At 41.8% G+C, this 17,882-nt stretch overlaps 1 protein-coding gene across 15 annotated transcripts in view; it reads right to left on the reverse strand.

The window, feature by feature from the left end:
- The window catches only part of eps15l1a (epidermal growth factor receptor pathway substrate 15-like 1a), a 64,258-nt gene that overhangs the window by 40,313 nt on the left and 6,063 nt on the right, over positions 1 to 17,882 (reverse strand). For all 15 annotated transcript variants that reach the window (XR_005206862.1, XM_037769272.1, XM_037769271.1 and 12 more), the window contains 10 exons: positions 16,491 to 16,538; positions 16,003 to 16,098; positions 14,212 to 14,283; positions 13,509 to 13,634; positions 13,150 to 13,209; positions 11,264 to 11,506; positions 9,994 to 10,151; positions 9,073 to 9,229; positions 6,541 to 6,603; positions 2,320 to 2,405 (listed from right to left, as the gene is read on the reverse strand). Coding sequence is in view for 14 of the 15 variants with exons in the window: in XM_037769272.1 (XP_037625200.1) it covers positions 2,320 to 2,405; positions 6,541 to 6,603; positions 9,073 to 9,229; positions 9,994 to 10,151; positions 11,264 to 11,506; positions 13,150 to 13,209; positions 13,509 to 13,634; positions 14,212 to 14,283; positions 16,003 to 16,098; positions 16,491 to 16,538 (1,109 nt within the window). In the remaining variant the exon portion in view is untranslated. The remainder of the gene's footprint in view (positions 1 to 2,319; positions 2,406 to 6,540; positions 6,604 to 9,072; positions 9,230 to 9,993; positions 10,152 to 11,263; positions 11,507 to 13,149; positions 13,210 to 13,508; positions 13,635 to 14,211; positions 14,284 to 16,002; positions 16,099 to 16,490; positions 16,539 to 17,882) is intronic.

Genomic DNA, 17,882 nt, shown 5'->3' on the forward strand with positions numbered 1-17,882 from the left:
CCAGTGGAAAACAATGGCACAGTCAGCACAGAGTGATTTTACCGCTGATCATGTGTAGATGGCTTCATGCCCACCCTCAGATTAACACTGTTAGCTCTGTTAGCAGCCGTTGTTTTCACAGTTTGCACCGCTAGCTGTGAACTGCCGGCTCAGCCGTCGCCATGTTGAGAGCCGTGGGGAGGCAATAGATATGTTCTGAATATGGAATTTAGCACCTTTAAGTATTACACTTTTATTTGACCATATTTGAGGTTTTATTGTACTTTTGAAAAGACATGGCAAAGAAGATTCAGGGTGCTATAAACCAGGATCACACTAGTCAGGACATGATATGGTCTGTGTCTTATATCTTATTATGGCTATAGAAAGTGATAAAAGCCTGGACGCGGGTGATGACAATGGATTGGAGAGGATGCTAATGTCAGAGGTCAACTGAGAAAGTGTGTTGGCTGCTTACAGGTGACAGGTTTGGCAAAACTGAAAGAGCTGTGACACAGACCATCATAGCGAATAATAACTAACATTGAAACTAACATCAAACTCAAAGCTGCATCTTGTAAATGTCGAGGCAATTACTACTTATGAAAAACATTTTCAAATGGCTACACTGCTGCTATTGTTGTTGCTTCTGCTTTATGTTTTGGCTGCATAAGATGTGCTACAAAATAAAAGTTATACATCAGACCGGCACATACAGGCACAAAAAGATAAGGCCCTTTTGGGGGATAGAAAACAGAAGATCCCAGAGACTTCAATGCAATTTGACGTATGTTTGTAATTTTGACAAATTCGTATGCATTCATCTCCTGTTAACCAAACGTTTGTTTAATACACATGTCTAATAATTATTTTGCAATCTTGCCTGAACCTGAACGTTCACGATATATTAATAAATTAAGGCCAACTGTTTGATCTAGAGGCTGAGACGTAACGTTAATGTGTGACTGTATTACTGCAGCAGCCTTCCACTCAAGCTAACGTTAGCTAGCCATGCTAGTCACCGTCACCAGCATCATTTAGCCATTTAGCCATTTAGCACACTGATGGTGAATATTAACGTATCGTATGAGCCTCAAATGTCAATGTGAAAGCCTCGTTAACCCGCTACACAACAGCCTTACATCATTTCCTCTCCTGTGACGGCGAGTTTCTTTCCCCCTAAAGGGAGCGCAGCCTCGGAGAGGACGCCATGCTGGTCTGGTCTAAAGCTTGGAGTCATAAAGCCATGCTGATCTGGTCTATAGCTTGGAGCCATAAAGCCATGCTGATCTGGTCTATATCTTGGAGCCATAAAGCCATGTGGTCTGGTCTATAGCTTGGAGCCATAAAGCCATGCTGGTCTGGTCTATAGCTTGGAGCCATAAAGCCATGCTGGTCTGGTCTATAGCTTGGAGCCATAAAGCCATGCTGGTCTGGTCTATATCTTGGAGCCATAAAGCCATGCTAGTCTGGTCTATAGCTTGGAGCCATAAAGCCATGCTGGTCTGGTCTATAGCTTGGAGCCATAAAGCCATGCTGGTCTGGTCTATAGCTTGGAGCCATGAAGCCAAGCTAGTTGGGTCTATAGCTTGGAGCCATAAAGCCATGTTGGTCTGGTCTATAGCTTGGAGCCATAAAGCCATGCTGGTCTGGTCTGTAGCTTGGAGCCATAAAGCCATGCTGGTCTGGTCTATATCTTGGAGCCATAAAGCCATGCTAGTCTGGTCTATAGCTTGGAGCCATAAAGCCATGCTGGTCTGGTCTATAGCTTGGAGCCATAAAGCCATGCTGGTCTGGTCTATAGCTTGGAGCCATGAAGCCAAGCTAGTTGGGTCTATAGCTTGGAGCCATAAAGCAATGCTGGACTGGTCTATAGCTTGGAGCCATAAAGCCATACTGGTCTGGTCTATAGCTTGGAGCCATAAAGCCATGCTGGTCTGGTCTATAGTTTGGAGCCATGAAGCTCTTCTATTAAATCGGAGATCAGCGTTTTTGGATTTATTGCTGGTGGAACCAACTACACAGCAACTCTTCATCATAGCGTTATTACTATTACTGGTTTATTAAAGTAGAAGTTTGGAGACATGTTTCAACTTCTTCTGTTTACTCTGTTACCGTCTACGAGGGACACGGGGTTGGTTTCCCCTGAAAGGGGGCGTGGTCATGAGAGCCTACTCTGGATGACGTATTGCCGGTCTGATGTATACTGAAAGAGATACTGGTACAAATGTTACTAATAAAGTAGTTTTAATGTTTATCATCCATTCATTTTCTATGCCGCGGTTAACCCCGTCAGTGTTGTCATGTTATTTAGGCGGTGCCGGTGATATTGTTTGTTACCTCTGTAACTGGGCTATCTCCTGGCTGATGTCATCCAACTCCTTGATGCCAGTGAACTCCCCTGAACCCACTGAACTAGAGCTGTCCTGTAGAGAGAGACAGGCAGACAGAGAGAGGAAGGGAGGAAGACAAAAAAAGACAAGGTTGGCACAGTAAACCTTATTTGTTGAAGAAGTGAAGTGGGATAATGAAATAGTACCAACTGGGCCACGGCAGGCCAGGCCAAAGGAAGGAGGAGGAGAAGGAGAAGAGAGGATAGGAGAGAAACCAGTGCTCAATAAGAGGAGCAGCACAGAGGTGGAATCAGTAGGTGGGGGCTGGGTCAGTCACCAACATGTGGGGGAGTGCACCACCACTGACAAACTGCCAAAGACAGGAAAGATTCAGGATATTGCAATTTTATGAATAATATTAAGCCCTCTGAGAACATTCAAAAAGTTTTCATGAAGGTGGTTTTCAACAAAGTTCCACTATTTTGTCCACTAGTGTTTGTTGGTGAAGCTAGACCAAGAGCGTTGAGACATTTCTTGAAAATAAGAAAAAACAAGCTATTCTTTTATTAAAGGGCGGGTCCATCTGTGTTCTTTTCTGGGGTTTTCAAATGGAAACGCCCATTCAGCCGTTAGCAAAAAGCAGTGACGTAGGTTACCAAAGTAAGCTCATCAATAAGGTAATGAATAATGTGAACGCTCGCACTAGCTGGGTCAAAAATAGCTGTGCTAAGTTTGGATTTTTTAAAGTGGTGTTGTTGTGAATGGAGTCTTTGAAGAGAGCGATATAACGGCTTCAGTTCCCCGTCAGAAAGGGCGTCTGACGGAGAGGTAAAGCGGCTGTGGACGGGAGCAGTGGTAAAATATTTTATCCACATTAGGGATGTTAATAATTAACAGTTTAACCGTTTTAACCGACATTAAGCATTTTAACCGATTAACGCTATCGGTTAAAAGAAATGTTAATAATTCATTAAAAAACTTGTCACTTTAATGGGAAAAGCTGGTCCACCTTAAAGGGACTATTTGTAACTTTCAGAAATGCTTCTTAACAGCGACACCTGTGGCCGTGAAATCAACGAAAGTCAGCGTCAGGCTCGCGCTTGCTCGCTCTCAATATACCTGAACGAGCATCACTCAAAACAGTGAGGCGACACACGTCAGCTAAAACCACAATATCACTCTATATTTCAGCTGCTTGGCAGTAATGTTAGCTGACCAGACGAAGGTCTCTCCATGAACATGATTTAGATCTGATCCTAGTGTTGGCTTTTCCTGCCTAAGTGCAGGCTGAGGCAGCGGGGCTCTCAAGCGTGTCTCCCTGCTCTCTCCGCCCGCAGCCGGAGAGAGCAGTAGAGACACCGGCACCCGGTCGGTAACGAGAAGACAACGTAAATCTCTGTAGAGCTCCGTCACTTCACAAGACACGGAAAACCTCTGTTGGTCTGGAGGAGCTGCAGCAGTTATTTCTGCACAAACGTCCCCTGTACATTCACTAGATATTCTCGGAGCTAAACTAACTCTTCTGCAGTGTGGAGTGACCGCGCGTTCACGTCTAGAGGTGGAGCGAGCTGAGCTGTCTGAGTGAAGGCGAGCAGACAGAGGAGGGTACAGCGGCTACACGCGAACGCGCATATGCGAGCGCGCATGTGTGACGACCTGCTACATTTATGCGCGTACAAAGTTACAAATAGTCCCTTTAAGAGCCCACCTTAAGACAGTCTGAGCCGGCGTCACAGATACAGGAAGTTGGCTCGGGTCTTGAGCTCGCTTGAGCGGAGGAGTTGTAGCCTCGAAGCATTTATTCACCAACAAATAAACTGTACACACACTGTCTGCTACACCTACGTTCACAGCTAGAACGCCACCGACAACACACACGGTCTGTCGGAAACTCGCTGAAGTTTCGCTGCGCTGACAGACCGTATGTGTGTGACTACGGTGAGCACGAAGCTACCAGCAGAGTTACAGCTGCTAATGTAGCACAAACACACACACTGTTTGTCGGTCAATAGCTATCGTCAATCCGGGCAGACAGAGTATCGTTACTCCGGGCAGACACACAGCGGACAACCTGCTAAACTAAATGTGGCGTGGAGACTTTTACAGTGAACGTGGCTGCATGGCCGCGATGCTCACGCAGCATCTAAGTTATCTATCTGCCAAGTTAACGCTCCCGGACGGTGAACTGGAGACAGTGAACGCAGCATCGTAGCTCTCCTGATGGTGAACTGGGGACTCAGTTGTCTGTTGTGCTCATACATTGCAGCTGACGCATCGCTACATGCGAGGCACAAATCTTGTTGGTTAACGAGGGCCGGTTATCGGTTAAATTTTTTTTTTCAAGATCAGCATCCCTAAGTCACATATCAGTTTAAGTGTCCGCTATATTTAGATTATTTTCACCGCTTTACCTCGCCATCAGAGAGCCCTTTCCGACGGGGAACCGAAGCCGTTGTATCGCTGTCTTTAAAGCCACCAGACTCTATTCACAAAAACAACAATTTTACCTCACAGAACACGGGAGTTACTGGTCTACTGCTGCATTGATCGGTTACGGCCCGGTCAGACCGCCCGCGTAAGTAGCGCATGTGTGTCGCGGAACCTCTTGCTTTTTATTTCGCCGCCCCTGTTAACAGGTTAGAGCAGCCACACTGCCTGCGTGAGCAGCAGCAACAGACAGTGAAAATTCTTTTTTTACCGTATACTGACATCATACTAGCTACATACTACGTACTACATTTTCAATGTCTAGATATGTAGAATATGTCACAGACATTAAAAAAATTAAAGATTTATTTTTAACTCAACACTTCCTGCTTCCGTTTCAAAATAAAAGCCTTCTAGTGTTTTTTTCTGTGGACAGAATTCCTTCATTTGTTAACACAAGGCTTTTATTCTGAAATAGGACTGCGTTGTAGAAAATGCAGTGACTTGCATGCGCATGAATGAAGTACGGGGGTTTATTTGTTGATTATTACTATTATTTACAAATTACCACACGGTTCTTAACCTTTTTCTGTCTCAAGTAAGTATAAATGACCTTTATAATGAAATGGCCATTACGGAAGGGATAATCTATGTAGAACGGTGGTGTGGACACCACACACACGTGTGAGATATGCAGCAGTTCAGGAAGGCAGCCGCCAAGCGCTGCTGACGTGCCCAGTCTGGCCCGGGCGTTAGTTAGTTTGCGTTATTGTGCGACTTTCGGATCCAAACTAACGTGGCGTCCACAGCAGCACATAGTTTAGCTTCCGTACCGGTACTCCTGTCTGCTTTTCCAAACTGGGCGTGTGCCGACCGCCATCTATGTTACTGTACGTAACATTAACAAGCTGACTGTAAGGATGTATATATACTGTTTAATTAGCAACGTCATCATGCAGAAACCTACGTAAGGTCATGTAGGAAATGGTTTTTAGAAGGGCTTGGGAAAATAGCATTTCAGTGTTAAAACATACGTATTTCGACTAAGATTTGAATGTTCGGATTTGATTACATAAGCAACGCCACTGGGAAGCTAAAGAATGATATTAAAACCTCCAAAAAATACTGTTTTTTTACTGAGTACTGTTGCACATAACCGAAGTACACAGGATGCTCTTGATTTGATTGATTGAACTTATTAATACCTGGGTCACAAACAACTGCTATCATAATTTTCAAAGAATCTTGATTGCCAACTAAAAGCGATTTTGAATCTTCCCTTGATCAGCAGACAGTTGACAGGGTGAGACGATGTCACTGCACTGTACTGTACTGAAATGAGAGAAAAGTCTTGCAAATGCTTTCCAGTAATCAACCTGAACGGCCAGACACTGAAAGCATTGATGGGTTAATACACTGTAGGTCCATGTTACCTACCCACAACTTCAACATAATAGCCTGAGAGAGGAGGAAGAGGGCAAAGTTAGACACATCAGCAGTAACAGAGTTAGGATAAGAGAAGAACAGTGGGCAGTAAATATCTTTGATACAGTGCCTTGAAAAAGGTATTCACCCCCCTCGGTGTTATTCCTATTGGGTGAAGACTTTTGCGAGGCACTGTACTATTGATTTACCTGTCCTTATAGTTACCATTTACACGTTTATGTGGGTTACATTTTCAAGTCGTCTCTCAAGAGACAGGATGTTTAGGAGAAAAATCTGTACACCTTCCTGCCCAACTATGCAAAGAGCAGGAGAAATATGAGAGGAGGAGAGAAGAGAAGAAGAAGTATTGACTCACCCGTCTCATCTCAGACAGAGCAGCCATCTCTGATCCCACGGGGGTCATGTATCCTGACATACTCTGCAGCCATAGAGAAATTACTTAGTTTCTGACAATGAAAAACAGCAGTTTAAACAGTTATAACAACAGTTAGAACTCATCCCAGGTCAAAAGAGACTAACAGAGACATTTTGAAAAAGCCCTCAGCACCAAGAGAGTTCCTTGTTCTGTGTTATCCAATACAGTGGAAACCGCTTATAGTGAATTTTTGTTGTTATGCATCATTTCTTATGCAGATTACCATATAATTGATATTTGTATATTTATTACAAAAATAGAAAGTATTGAAACGGACCGTTTTGCTATTTACTGGCTTGCTGCCAATTCTTCTGCCTTTACTCTCACCAAGGCCGAGGTATTGTCTTTGGCCGGCTCTGCAGCACGGGTGCTTTCCCCGTGCACGTTCGTTTTTCATTCGGAGAAAAAAATGTACTATCCAATATCAATGTGCACGCAGCATCAGCGTCAGGTAACCAGCTGGAAAGCAGACGGTCCGCAAGGGAAAGTATCACGGGAGTAAAGTAAAATACAAAACAGAAATTCAACTAACGTTAGTCTAACAGAGTTTTAAAATGTTTTTCCGTATGTTGTCATGTATGAAAAGACCCAAAATGAACACTGTAAGCGGACTACTTGATTACTATAAGCATTAATATAGTAATGATTCTTTCCCAATTTTTTTTGATCCATATAAGCGGTTGATCACTGGAACCGTGATCACTATAAGCGGTTTCCACGGTATTAGCATTATGCCATGCTGTGAAGATAAAAAGTTAACGATACTCTAATTTACCAGCTAATGGTCATACAATCATACTGACAACATGGACAAAGTTAAATCGACATTTCTAAGAAGAGAGGATGATGAGAGGGTACAGTAACTGAAGACATTTAGCATCTTGCTGTCTTCATGCAGTTTTTTTCATTTAACACAAAAAATACACAAATCCAGGATTTCCAGCTGTGATTTATAGTGGAGGTGGATCACATTGTCTATATATAATAAGAATAAGAAGAATAAGAAGAATAAGACCACCTCCAGAAAATCTGCATCCTAAAAAATGACTACACTTTTATGAAATAACACATTAATCCTCTGGAGAGGAAGAGGAGCAGAGGACCTACTGTATACAGCAAAGGACAGATATTTAATGAGTGTGGCTTTGTTGAAGCCATCATCACAAGTAATCACAAAGGGACAGTAATGTTTGTTGATATTGATGATGTACTATTGGTACTTTCGCATTTTGAGAACTGATCATTAGTAGTGTAGATATGATGATCACACAGGTAGCTGCATTTATTGTTCATGCCACTCCACATGATTAGACTGATATGTTTTATGTGATTCTGCCTTTAAATATAGTTGATCATAGTATTAAAGGAAAACTTCTGTATTTTTCAAACCGGACCCTATTTTCCCATGCTTTTGTGTCTAACTGACTAATAGGGACAACATCTGAAACTGGTCCAATATTGAGGGAGAGCGCTGTAGACGGCAGCTGCTCTCAGGCTGCAATATGGTGCAATTGGGGCAAGCTGGCATCGTCATTTACGTCCACTAAAAGTGCTTGTCTTTACCATGACAGGTTCTGATTGTTATTATTAGTGTCTGACATTATGGACAGAATGTCGCTCAAGGAGAAGTCTCGTTGTGAAATCTGGCGAGGTGACGTGTTGCCGGAAGACAACGGTGGAATAGTGGAATACATCCATGGTGGAAACAGACAGAGTTTGTTGTGTTGGAGTACAGAAAGCGTAGCTTAGTGTTATCTAAAAGATTTATAATGTCATGGCTGAATATTTAGATGATTTCCACAATGTGGACGAGCTCTCTGAATTCGATGTTCCACCCGTATTTATTTGAGCCAGAGTATACGGATATTCAGATTTCACAGCAAGACTTCTCCTTGAGCGGGACTTGGACACAATAACAACCAGACCGGATCAAGAGAAAGGTTTGAAAAAGGTTTTATTTCTCTCTAGGGTCCTTTCCATAATGCTGTCAGACACTACTAATAACAATCTGAGCCTGTAAGTGGCAAAAACAAGCACTTTTATTTAACATAATGTTACATTGACGCTGCTCACTTGCCCTCGAAACTCGTTTCATGGCTGCTGGTTACAAAGTTCTCCCTCAATACGGGACCAGTTTCTAAAATTGTTGTCCCCATTAGTCACTTAGACACAAAAACATGGGGAAATAGGTTGAAAAATAGAGAAGTTACCCTTTAATATATAATATATCAGTCCATCTTCCGTCATATCTGGCTGCATTTATATAGCACTTTCATCCAAAGCGCTTTACAATTTACACACACTCACACACCGATGGCAGCGAGTTACCGCCTGACCACCTGAGGATCGAACCGCCAACCCTCAGATTAGTGGACGACCCGCTCTACCTCCTGAGCCCCATGAAATACATAGATATACAGATATGTCGCTGAGCTCTAGTAAACACAGACTGTTTGTGTGTGTGGGACCTACTGGTACAGGAGTGCTCCTCTCAGAGGGGGGGATCATGTCAGCAGTCAGGGCCTGTGGAGGGTCGACGCCCTTGCTCACTTTCTGCTGGATGAAATACATGGCGAGAGAAAACTGCTCCCTGGTCAGCTTGCCTATCTGCCTTGTGTCTGCCAGAGCCCTGCAGGGAAGAGCAGACATTCAACAGAGGTACAATCAGTTAACTCAATTATTACTATTGTAGTATTATTATTATACCCAGCAGACTGAGCAGACTGTTGAGCAGAACAGGACCAACAAAAATAAAAACAAAGGACGAAGAAATAGCTGAATCAGGTGAGTAGAAGTAAAGTAGAGTAAAGTAGAGTGGCTGAAATATGTTGCACACCCTTAGTTTACCAAAACTGTTGCTTCCCTTTATTTGAATTAGGGCTGTCAATCGACTAAAATATTAAATTGGAATTAATCGCTTGATTGTCCGTAGTTAATCACGATTAATTGCAAATTAATTGCACATTTTGTATGTGTTCAAAATGGACCTCAAAGGGAGATTTGTCAAGTATTTAATACTCTTATCAACATTAAAGTGGGCATTCAGAGGATCCATGGATCAAACTAGAGACCTATAGCATTCAGAGGATGGATGGATCAAACTAGAGACCTAGAGCATTCAGAGGATGGATGGATCAAACTAGAGACCTAGAGCATTCAGAGGATGGATGGCTTTCCTAGCCACTTACTTTCGAGAAAGGGCTGCAGAGGATCTGAACATTTTTTTCCCCTCATTATTGGTTTATAACTGATCTATGATTTAAAGCCATTAGCTACAATTTATAGACCCTAAATAAAGACTGACTTAACCAATAATAAGCCTAGCCGAGAAATAAAACACATCATTAACTGTCAACCATGAAAGATGAGTAGGTTGGCTGTCTGAGTCCCTACCATATATGGGCTAGGAGGTTCTGAGAAAGTCCAGACTGCATGAAGATGTCCTTTACTTCATGTCCGCTGACAAATCCGTCCAGATCAGCATCAGTCTTCAGGAAGATGTCGTCATAGCGACCACGGTCCGACACTGGGACCACCCAGTTCAATGAATGCTGAGAGAAAGAAGAGATGCATATGTTGTAACTTTTTTGACACAAACTTAGTCTCAAAACTCGTCTACGATAGTTTGTGAGGGAAGAACCTCCGTTCTGTCACACCACTGTACAATCAGAGTGGACAGAGTGTTTCTATACTTCCAACCACTCCAACAGAGTGGTGCGTCTTCTCTCTAGGAGATTGCATCAATTCAGGAGTTGCATTCTCCCAGTTCATTTTTCGTTCATATCACATTTCAATAATTTCAGTTTATAAAAGTAATAATTTTTTAACCAGAATAAAGTAGCTCGTAAAAAATAATTTAAAGGTCCCATATCGTGCTCATTTTCAGGTTGATATTTGTATTTTGTGTTTCTAACAGAACATATTTACATGCTGTAATGTCAAAAAAAAAAACTTGTTTACAATATGGGACCTTTAAGTAGGCTACAGCTGTTATTTCAATGTGTCAGATACATATTCAATATAGATTGAAGTACATAAAAGTATCAGATTGGACTCAGATTTGGCAGACACCCAACATTAAAGGATTCAGATTGGGATCAGGGCCAAATAAACTCAACCGGGACAGCCCTAGCTTTTAAAAAACTGTGTCCCAAACATGTAATATTGATTCTGTCAGTACGACTAATCTAATGTTCATTTGATTTGTGTACATTTGTGTTTATTGTGTTCTAAATTCTACACCTGCACTGTATAATTATAATATAATTCAGCCCACAGTAAGCCTAGATCAAAATAATGCAACATAAATATGTTTAGTAAGATGAATCCCACATCACAGTTTCTCTTTTATGGTTTTCTATAATATTTTGGATTGTGTCTGCTCATCGTTTATTTTGTGGCTCCGTGGTTCACTCGATCACCACACTGTGTAATGAGTGTTTTAATTGAGCACATTTAGATAGCTGGCATACAAAAAAGAAGCAAAGAAATAAAGGATAAAAAATGGATCAGGTTTTACAAGAGCAATACTGAACCATAACAAGTCATTCAAATGTTTAACGATGTTTTTTGCTCCAGTGTGATTTCTAGTTCTGGATTATTGTGTGTTCAAAGTGTCTGTAGTAGGTGTGTATATTAGTGTAGTGTATGTAGTGTGTATTACCTGTCCAGACTTGAGTGAGTGTTTGGGCGACAGGCTGCCGGTGCTGTTGAGTGAGTTCATGCTGCCGTGGGAGGGTGTGGAGCGTAGCGAGTCTTTTGGTGGCGGAGGGCTTGCGGGTAGTCCAGGCACGGAGCCGGCCACTGAGCCCAGGCTCTTCTTCCTCTTAGACGGAGGGACGAGGGAAGAGGGGAGGAGTGCAGGAACAGGCTCCTTCTCCAGGGCCCGGTACACCAGGTGCATGGCCTAGGGGAGCACATCCTGCTGTTAATGCATACTTACTAATTATGTCCCTAACCTCTTATTTGCCCCCAGTTCAGAAACAAATTCCAATCTAATCTAATATTTATTTCATTTGTAATTTTGTTAATGGTTTCCTGTTCTTAAATACATCTTCTGGAGACATTGGGTTTTTGCGGGCTCAGGCCTCGGCCTGTGTCCGAGTGGCATCCTACTGGCCCCAGTGGTCACTCCTGGTTCCACCAGCATGACAGTGAGCTCAGTGAACTCCAATGGCCTCCACAGTTATCCCTGATCTCAATCCAACAGACCACCTTTGGGATGTGGAATGTGCAGCCGACAAATCTGCAGAAACTGCGTGACGCTATCATGTCAACATCCCCAACGAGTCGAGGCAGATGGGCGCCCACCCAGAGCTTGGTTCTGCCCAAGGTTTCTACCAGCTAAAGGGGAGTTTTTTCTTGCCATTGTCGCATAACAATGCATGCTCGTGGGGGATCTCTTGTTGGGTCTCTTAATTATATTACACTATACTCTATATGAAAAGCGTCTTTAAAGCAGTAAACTAACTTTTTTCATCGTCCTCCCGGAACCGTCCCGAAATGAATGCGGACCCAAATTTTAAATCTTTTTTTTTCTACATTATCATTAGTTAATCATTCAAAGTGACCTTTAATATAAAACAAACATCAAAAGTGGATTATTTTTGTTCATACATTTATAATTTATGCATAATTTATTTTAAAGTAATTTTGGTGTTTTTTTATTCATAATTTGCATGTTTGTTTTGATTCTGATGTTAACAATGCAGCTTAGTTAAATTCTAATATTTTTTACGTGTAAAAAGTCACATTTGGTCAAAAAACACGATTTTGCAGAGGGCCCCATAAAAAGCTAGAACTGGCCCTGCTACCTGGAGCGTCTTAAAGTTGGAGGAGCTGCTGGACAAGATGCTCCTGTCATGGGAAGAGGATTAGCACGTTGCCACAGACAATATGTGATGGAGAGATCTCACTGCAGCCTTCTTACCCATAGGGGATGAAGAGGAGGAAGTAAGTACATGAGTGGTTAAGATCAGTAACATGATTTGAGCGGTTGCAGAGTTTTGACTCCTCATAGTTAATGTAACGTTATGGTCAGCTCACTCACGTCGGCTGCTGACTGGTTAACCGGTATGTGCTGTGTGTACGTGCGGGACGGACTGACTGTGTGTGTGTGTGTGTGTGTGTGTGTGTGTGTGTGTGTGTGTGTGTGTGTGTTTATGTTGTCAAGCACATTTAATAATAACGGTGCACTACACAAAACGTCATTTTCATCGCCGTTCATTCTAATGTAACAGGTAATTTTCTTTCAACTCTCGTCGCAAATTCGTCCCAAAATGTATTTTCAACCTTCCTGATCATATTTTTTCCGGCCCCGGGAAGACGGGACATCCTTAAGCTCCAGCCCTGGTATGGGGATAACCTCATTAGCAACATTTTTAAGGAAGGTTTCCAGCACCTTGTTGAATCCATGCCATGATCAATTCAGGCTGTTCTGGGGGCAAAGGGAGGTCCTACCTAATATTAAGACATTGTACGTCCACAGTTATGACACAGCTATAGAGAATCAAAACTACATATGGTAACAATGAAGAAGATAACACTCACCACTGCAAATTCATCTCTGTCAAGATGGCCATCTTTATCTATGTCACTCAGGTCCCAAACCTAACAGCAAGAAATAAACATGATGAGGCCATTCAGCGTAATTAAAGGAGTATATAAACTATCACAGATTTGATCTCATTACTATAAATCCACTTTGGAAATAAGCATCTTCTCTGACAATTCGTTGCTAAATATAACAGTTCTACCAGCCACTGTGACATTAATGTCCCCGTGTCACTTGGTATTTGTGGGGAAACAGAACATATTGAAGTTCTGTCTTGACTAGTTTAACCTTCAATCATGGAACCAACAAGTCTCATTTAAGACCTAATATAAGAAACCAAAATTGAAGTCAGTACCTTCCCAAGGACATCCAGAGGTAGCTTGGAGTTGATTAGGACTGGTTTGACCTTCTCTCCTGACAGCAGGCCATTGACTGGAGCCAAACTCTCAAAGATCCCATCAAATTTACTCTTCTCCTCGGGCTACAAAGGAAAACACACACTGGTCATCTAAAAAGGCTGATCTGTAGATGTTAGACTGACTGAGCATGACTCTGTCTTTTGACTTAATGGTAGAGCTCAAGCTTTTTCACAAACTGTATGGTTTACTAAACTGCAATATTGGAGCACAAACAATACCGCATTTTTGAGGCAGATGCCGATATCGATATCTGAAAGTTAAAAACATTTCATGGGGCATTTTACAGAGTCAAAAAATAAACGTCAGTGCTCTCTGCTGGACTAATAGCAATCTGTGAGAAACTAAAATGATGTATTAGTAAGGTTCTATGCAATATCTCTGTATATATATGTTGAGATTGAACTTTAAAAAAGGGGAGTACATATGTTCATATTTAAATAAATAACGGATATTAACAGTTGATTTCATCTGGGAATATCCAGTCAATATTCAGTCAGTAATTGTTCAAATAAATTACATTTCCTTCTCCTTTTTCTTTCTGAATCAATGTGAAACACATCTATAATGACTGCTTTATTCTACTGTGTGTGTGTGTGTGTGTGCGCGCGCGCGCACGTGCGTGCGTGTGTTTCAACACACCCTGACAGCCCAGTGTAATTCGCCGCCGGAGGCAGAAGCTGTGCTGCTTAGTGACGGACTGCTGGTGTCCTTCTGAAATCAGACAAACAAAGATGGCTGTCACAGAACTGTCACATGGTCCATTTGCTGGATTAAACACACATCTCTCATATTGAGCTTTTGATACAAGGTTTAATAACATGATAACATAACATGAATATTAAGTCTTTTATTAATGTCTGCAGGTTTGATATTAATTCCATATAAATGTCACTGTTGTAGCTGTTTTTATACAAAGAATATGTGGATTTGAACTTTAACGTCTTCCACTCCTTGAGGGCGCCGGCTCCATTGGTTGACTTTGCTCTCTTTCAGAGGCTGTAGCGGGCTTAGATTTAAAGCTTTAGAGTGAAGGTTCTAGTGTCATATGAACCTAAAAAAACCTAAGGAATCCATTGGTACCAACCATGTCATGCTAGCATGTCAGGAAGGAGGCTACATTTTGGTGAGGAAAAACTGGCATGGCAGTTTTCAAAGGGGTCCCTTGAACTCTGACCACAAGACATGTGAATGAAAATGGGTTCTATGGGTACCCTCGAGTCTCCCCTTTACAGTCATGCCCACTTTATGATAATCACATGCAGTTTTGGGCAAAAAAAAAACATTTTTGCATGCAGTATAAATTTGTTATTTTCACCTATTCTAAGAATGGTTTCTGCATACTGGGGGGGTGGGGGCGGTCCCTAAACAATCTTTGAATTACATAAATTGTGTATCACTGTAAAGCTGAGACTCTTGTGGATCCAATGAGCCCAACTGTATTCATGTGTGATGATGTTAGTCCCCATAGGAGACATTTCATTGTAGTGAGACCATTTTTTTTTTTTTGACCTCACTGTATACAATGACCTGTGATGACCTCTAGGATAATCACAGCCTCATGAACCTTTACAGCCACAAACTAGAGACCTAGAGCATTCAGAGGATGGATGGATCAAACTAGAGACCTAGAGCATTCAGAGGATGGATGGATCAAACTAGAGACCTAGAGCATTCAGAGGATGGATGGATCAGACTAGAGACCTAGAGCATTCAGAGGATGGATGGATCAAACTAGAGACCTAGAGCATTCAGAGGATGGATGGATCAAACTAGAGACCTAGAGCATTCAGAGGATGGATGGATCAGACTAGAGACCTAGAGCATTCAGAGGATGGATGGATCAGACTAGAGACCTAGAGCATTCAGAGGATGGATGGATCAAACTAGAGACCTAGAGCATTCAGAGGATGGATGGCTTTCATATGTATATTGACAGTAAGGGGGTTTCTGAGCAGTTTCCAGAAAAGAAGTGCTCACCCTCCAATCGCCGAAAAATGCAGTTCTTGCAGAAATCTCCAAATGTCAAAAGTTTTTGATACCAAATCACAGCATGGCTTTTTCCTATGGTGTTCCTCAAGGTCTTGGTGTCTTAATGTGGTAACAAATGGTATTAACCCAAAAATTGCTGCATCATCTTATGAAACGTAATAGAACATGACAATAGCCATCAACTACTTCTATCATAATGTTCTAAGACCTTGTACACTTTCAAAATGTATTTGAATAATTATTTTTAGTTCTTATTTATGACTAGAACAACTTGAGCTGCATCTCAAATCAATCTTCAGGTTCCCAGCATTCAGATGATGTACACCACTTCTATGTGACATAAACTGTTGACCTGCTATCTCCACCTAAAGACCCCCTGAACCCCCCTAAAAGTGGAAGTGGAAGTGGAGTGGAAAAGGTTAATGATGAAGTCATACTCACAAACTTGGGGGGAGGGACTGTGAGGTTGAGGCTGGACAGACTGACTTCCTGACCGCTCTGAGCACAGGCCACCAGCCGCAGAGCTACGTAAAACCCCTGAGAGAGAAAACACACAGTATTACCCATCAAGCCTTTCTCATTCTCTACCTCAGATAACTAACACTGATAGCTCCCCAAAGACATACAACTCCTCTCATACATTATTACCATTATTGAAAAATTAGAAAAAGAAAATATAGAACAATATTTATATTTTAAAAAAAAACATCTCTATCTTTGCTTGCACAGATTAGTTAGCTGTTTTTATTTGAACTGGACATGCTGGCATCGGCAAATAGGGTCATCTCATTGGATCAACTTGTGGATATTTGGTTTCACTTTGTCACTTTATTTGTCATTAAGCATTTCTGCATCTTTTCTCTGTGAAATATATACTGTATAGCACATCATCAAAGACAGAGCACTGGATGATCTGTTCCAGTCCCTACCTGTTTGTCCAGATAGCCTTTACCATCAGGATCAGCCAAATCCCAGATCTGAAACACAAACACACAGCATTGAAGACACACTGAAATAAAATCTTGTGTTAATTGTTCCATTTATCTCTTTTTACGTGTTAAATATGTGTCAACAAATCTTTTTTTGAGTATTTTTCTTTTCTCTTCCTGTAAAACATCAAAATATTTTCGATGACTCATCATTAACTCAGGGGGTGCTTTCATAAATGTATCCAATCAGATGTGATTTGGGGTTACTGGACATAGGTTTAGGTAAGATGAGGCTGAAGATGTTGGGTCAGGAAGGCGCCGGAAGTCCCCCCCCCACTTATGTGTGTGCATGTGAGACAGTAAGACGTCATTCTGCAGACTTGGCTAATGGAGCTACTTAGTTTCAACCATTTCCTGTGGAGCATTTGTTTTTATGGGTTCTTTAAACCCACTAACAGACAATGATGAGGCACTCTCTTTAATCCATCTTTCCTCTATTTGATCTAATTTAACAAATGTGTTTGACAAAAATCTGAAATAATCATGTTGGACCAATCACAGGTCATTTCAGAGAGAGAGAGCGTTCCCATTGGCTGTTCATTTAACGGAAGCAGCTGTCAATCACTCGCAAACTCCGATCAACCGGTCAAACTAGATCAAATATCAATATTCTGTTACTGTAATGCCTATTCCCCTCCTCAGATGTTCTCAGAAACATCTTGAAGTGTACGGTTTAGCTGTAAAATGAGAAAGTTTGCTCCGGCTGGTGGGCGGTGCTTGGTATTTCCTCAACTGATTTCAACATGGCTGCCGGGTCACAAACTTTCTCATTTCACAGCTAAACCGTAACTACAAGATGATTCTGAAATTTTTTTACAGTAACAGAATATTAATTCATATTTGATCAGCGCTGCCTAGTTTGACCGTCTGATCAGAGTTCGTGAGTGATTGACAGCTGCTCAGAGACAGGAAGACAGTCTAAATGCAATGTAAATGCTAGCGGGTACCAAGCATTGTGTGTATCTCATAATCTACAGTACCACATGAGCATAGGGGCGTGATACACACTGTTGCTGACTGCAGAGGCAGAAAAGGATATTTATGGAGGCAATAATGCTCACTAAGAGGAAAAAAGAGCTATTGAAAGAGAGGAAGACTGAAACTCAATGTAAACAATGAGAAGTTGGTTCCAAAAAGAGTGTAGCAGAGGTTCGATAACACTGAACTTGAAAGAGCACTAAAGCAGTCAGCTACTAGCTAAACTGACCACAGGATGCATCTAATTCAACTCAGGTGACAATGACTGATTGACCACATTCAACTCTATAAATACCTTTAACGTCTTAATGTAAATACATCAACAATAATCTGTTCATCTGCTCCCCAGAGCCA

Source organism: Sebastes umbrosus, chromosome 5 (assembly GCF_015220745.1).
Source record: "Sebastes umbrosus isolate fSebUmb1 chromosome 5, fSebUmb1.pri, whole genome shotgun sequence".
NCBI lineage: Eukaryota > Metazoa > Chordata > Actinopteri > Perciformes > Sebastidae > Sebastes > Sebastes umbrosus.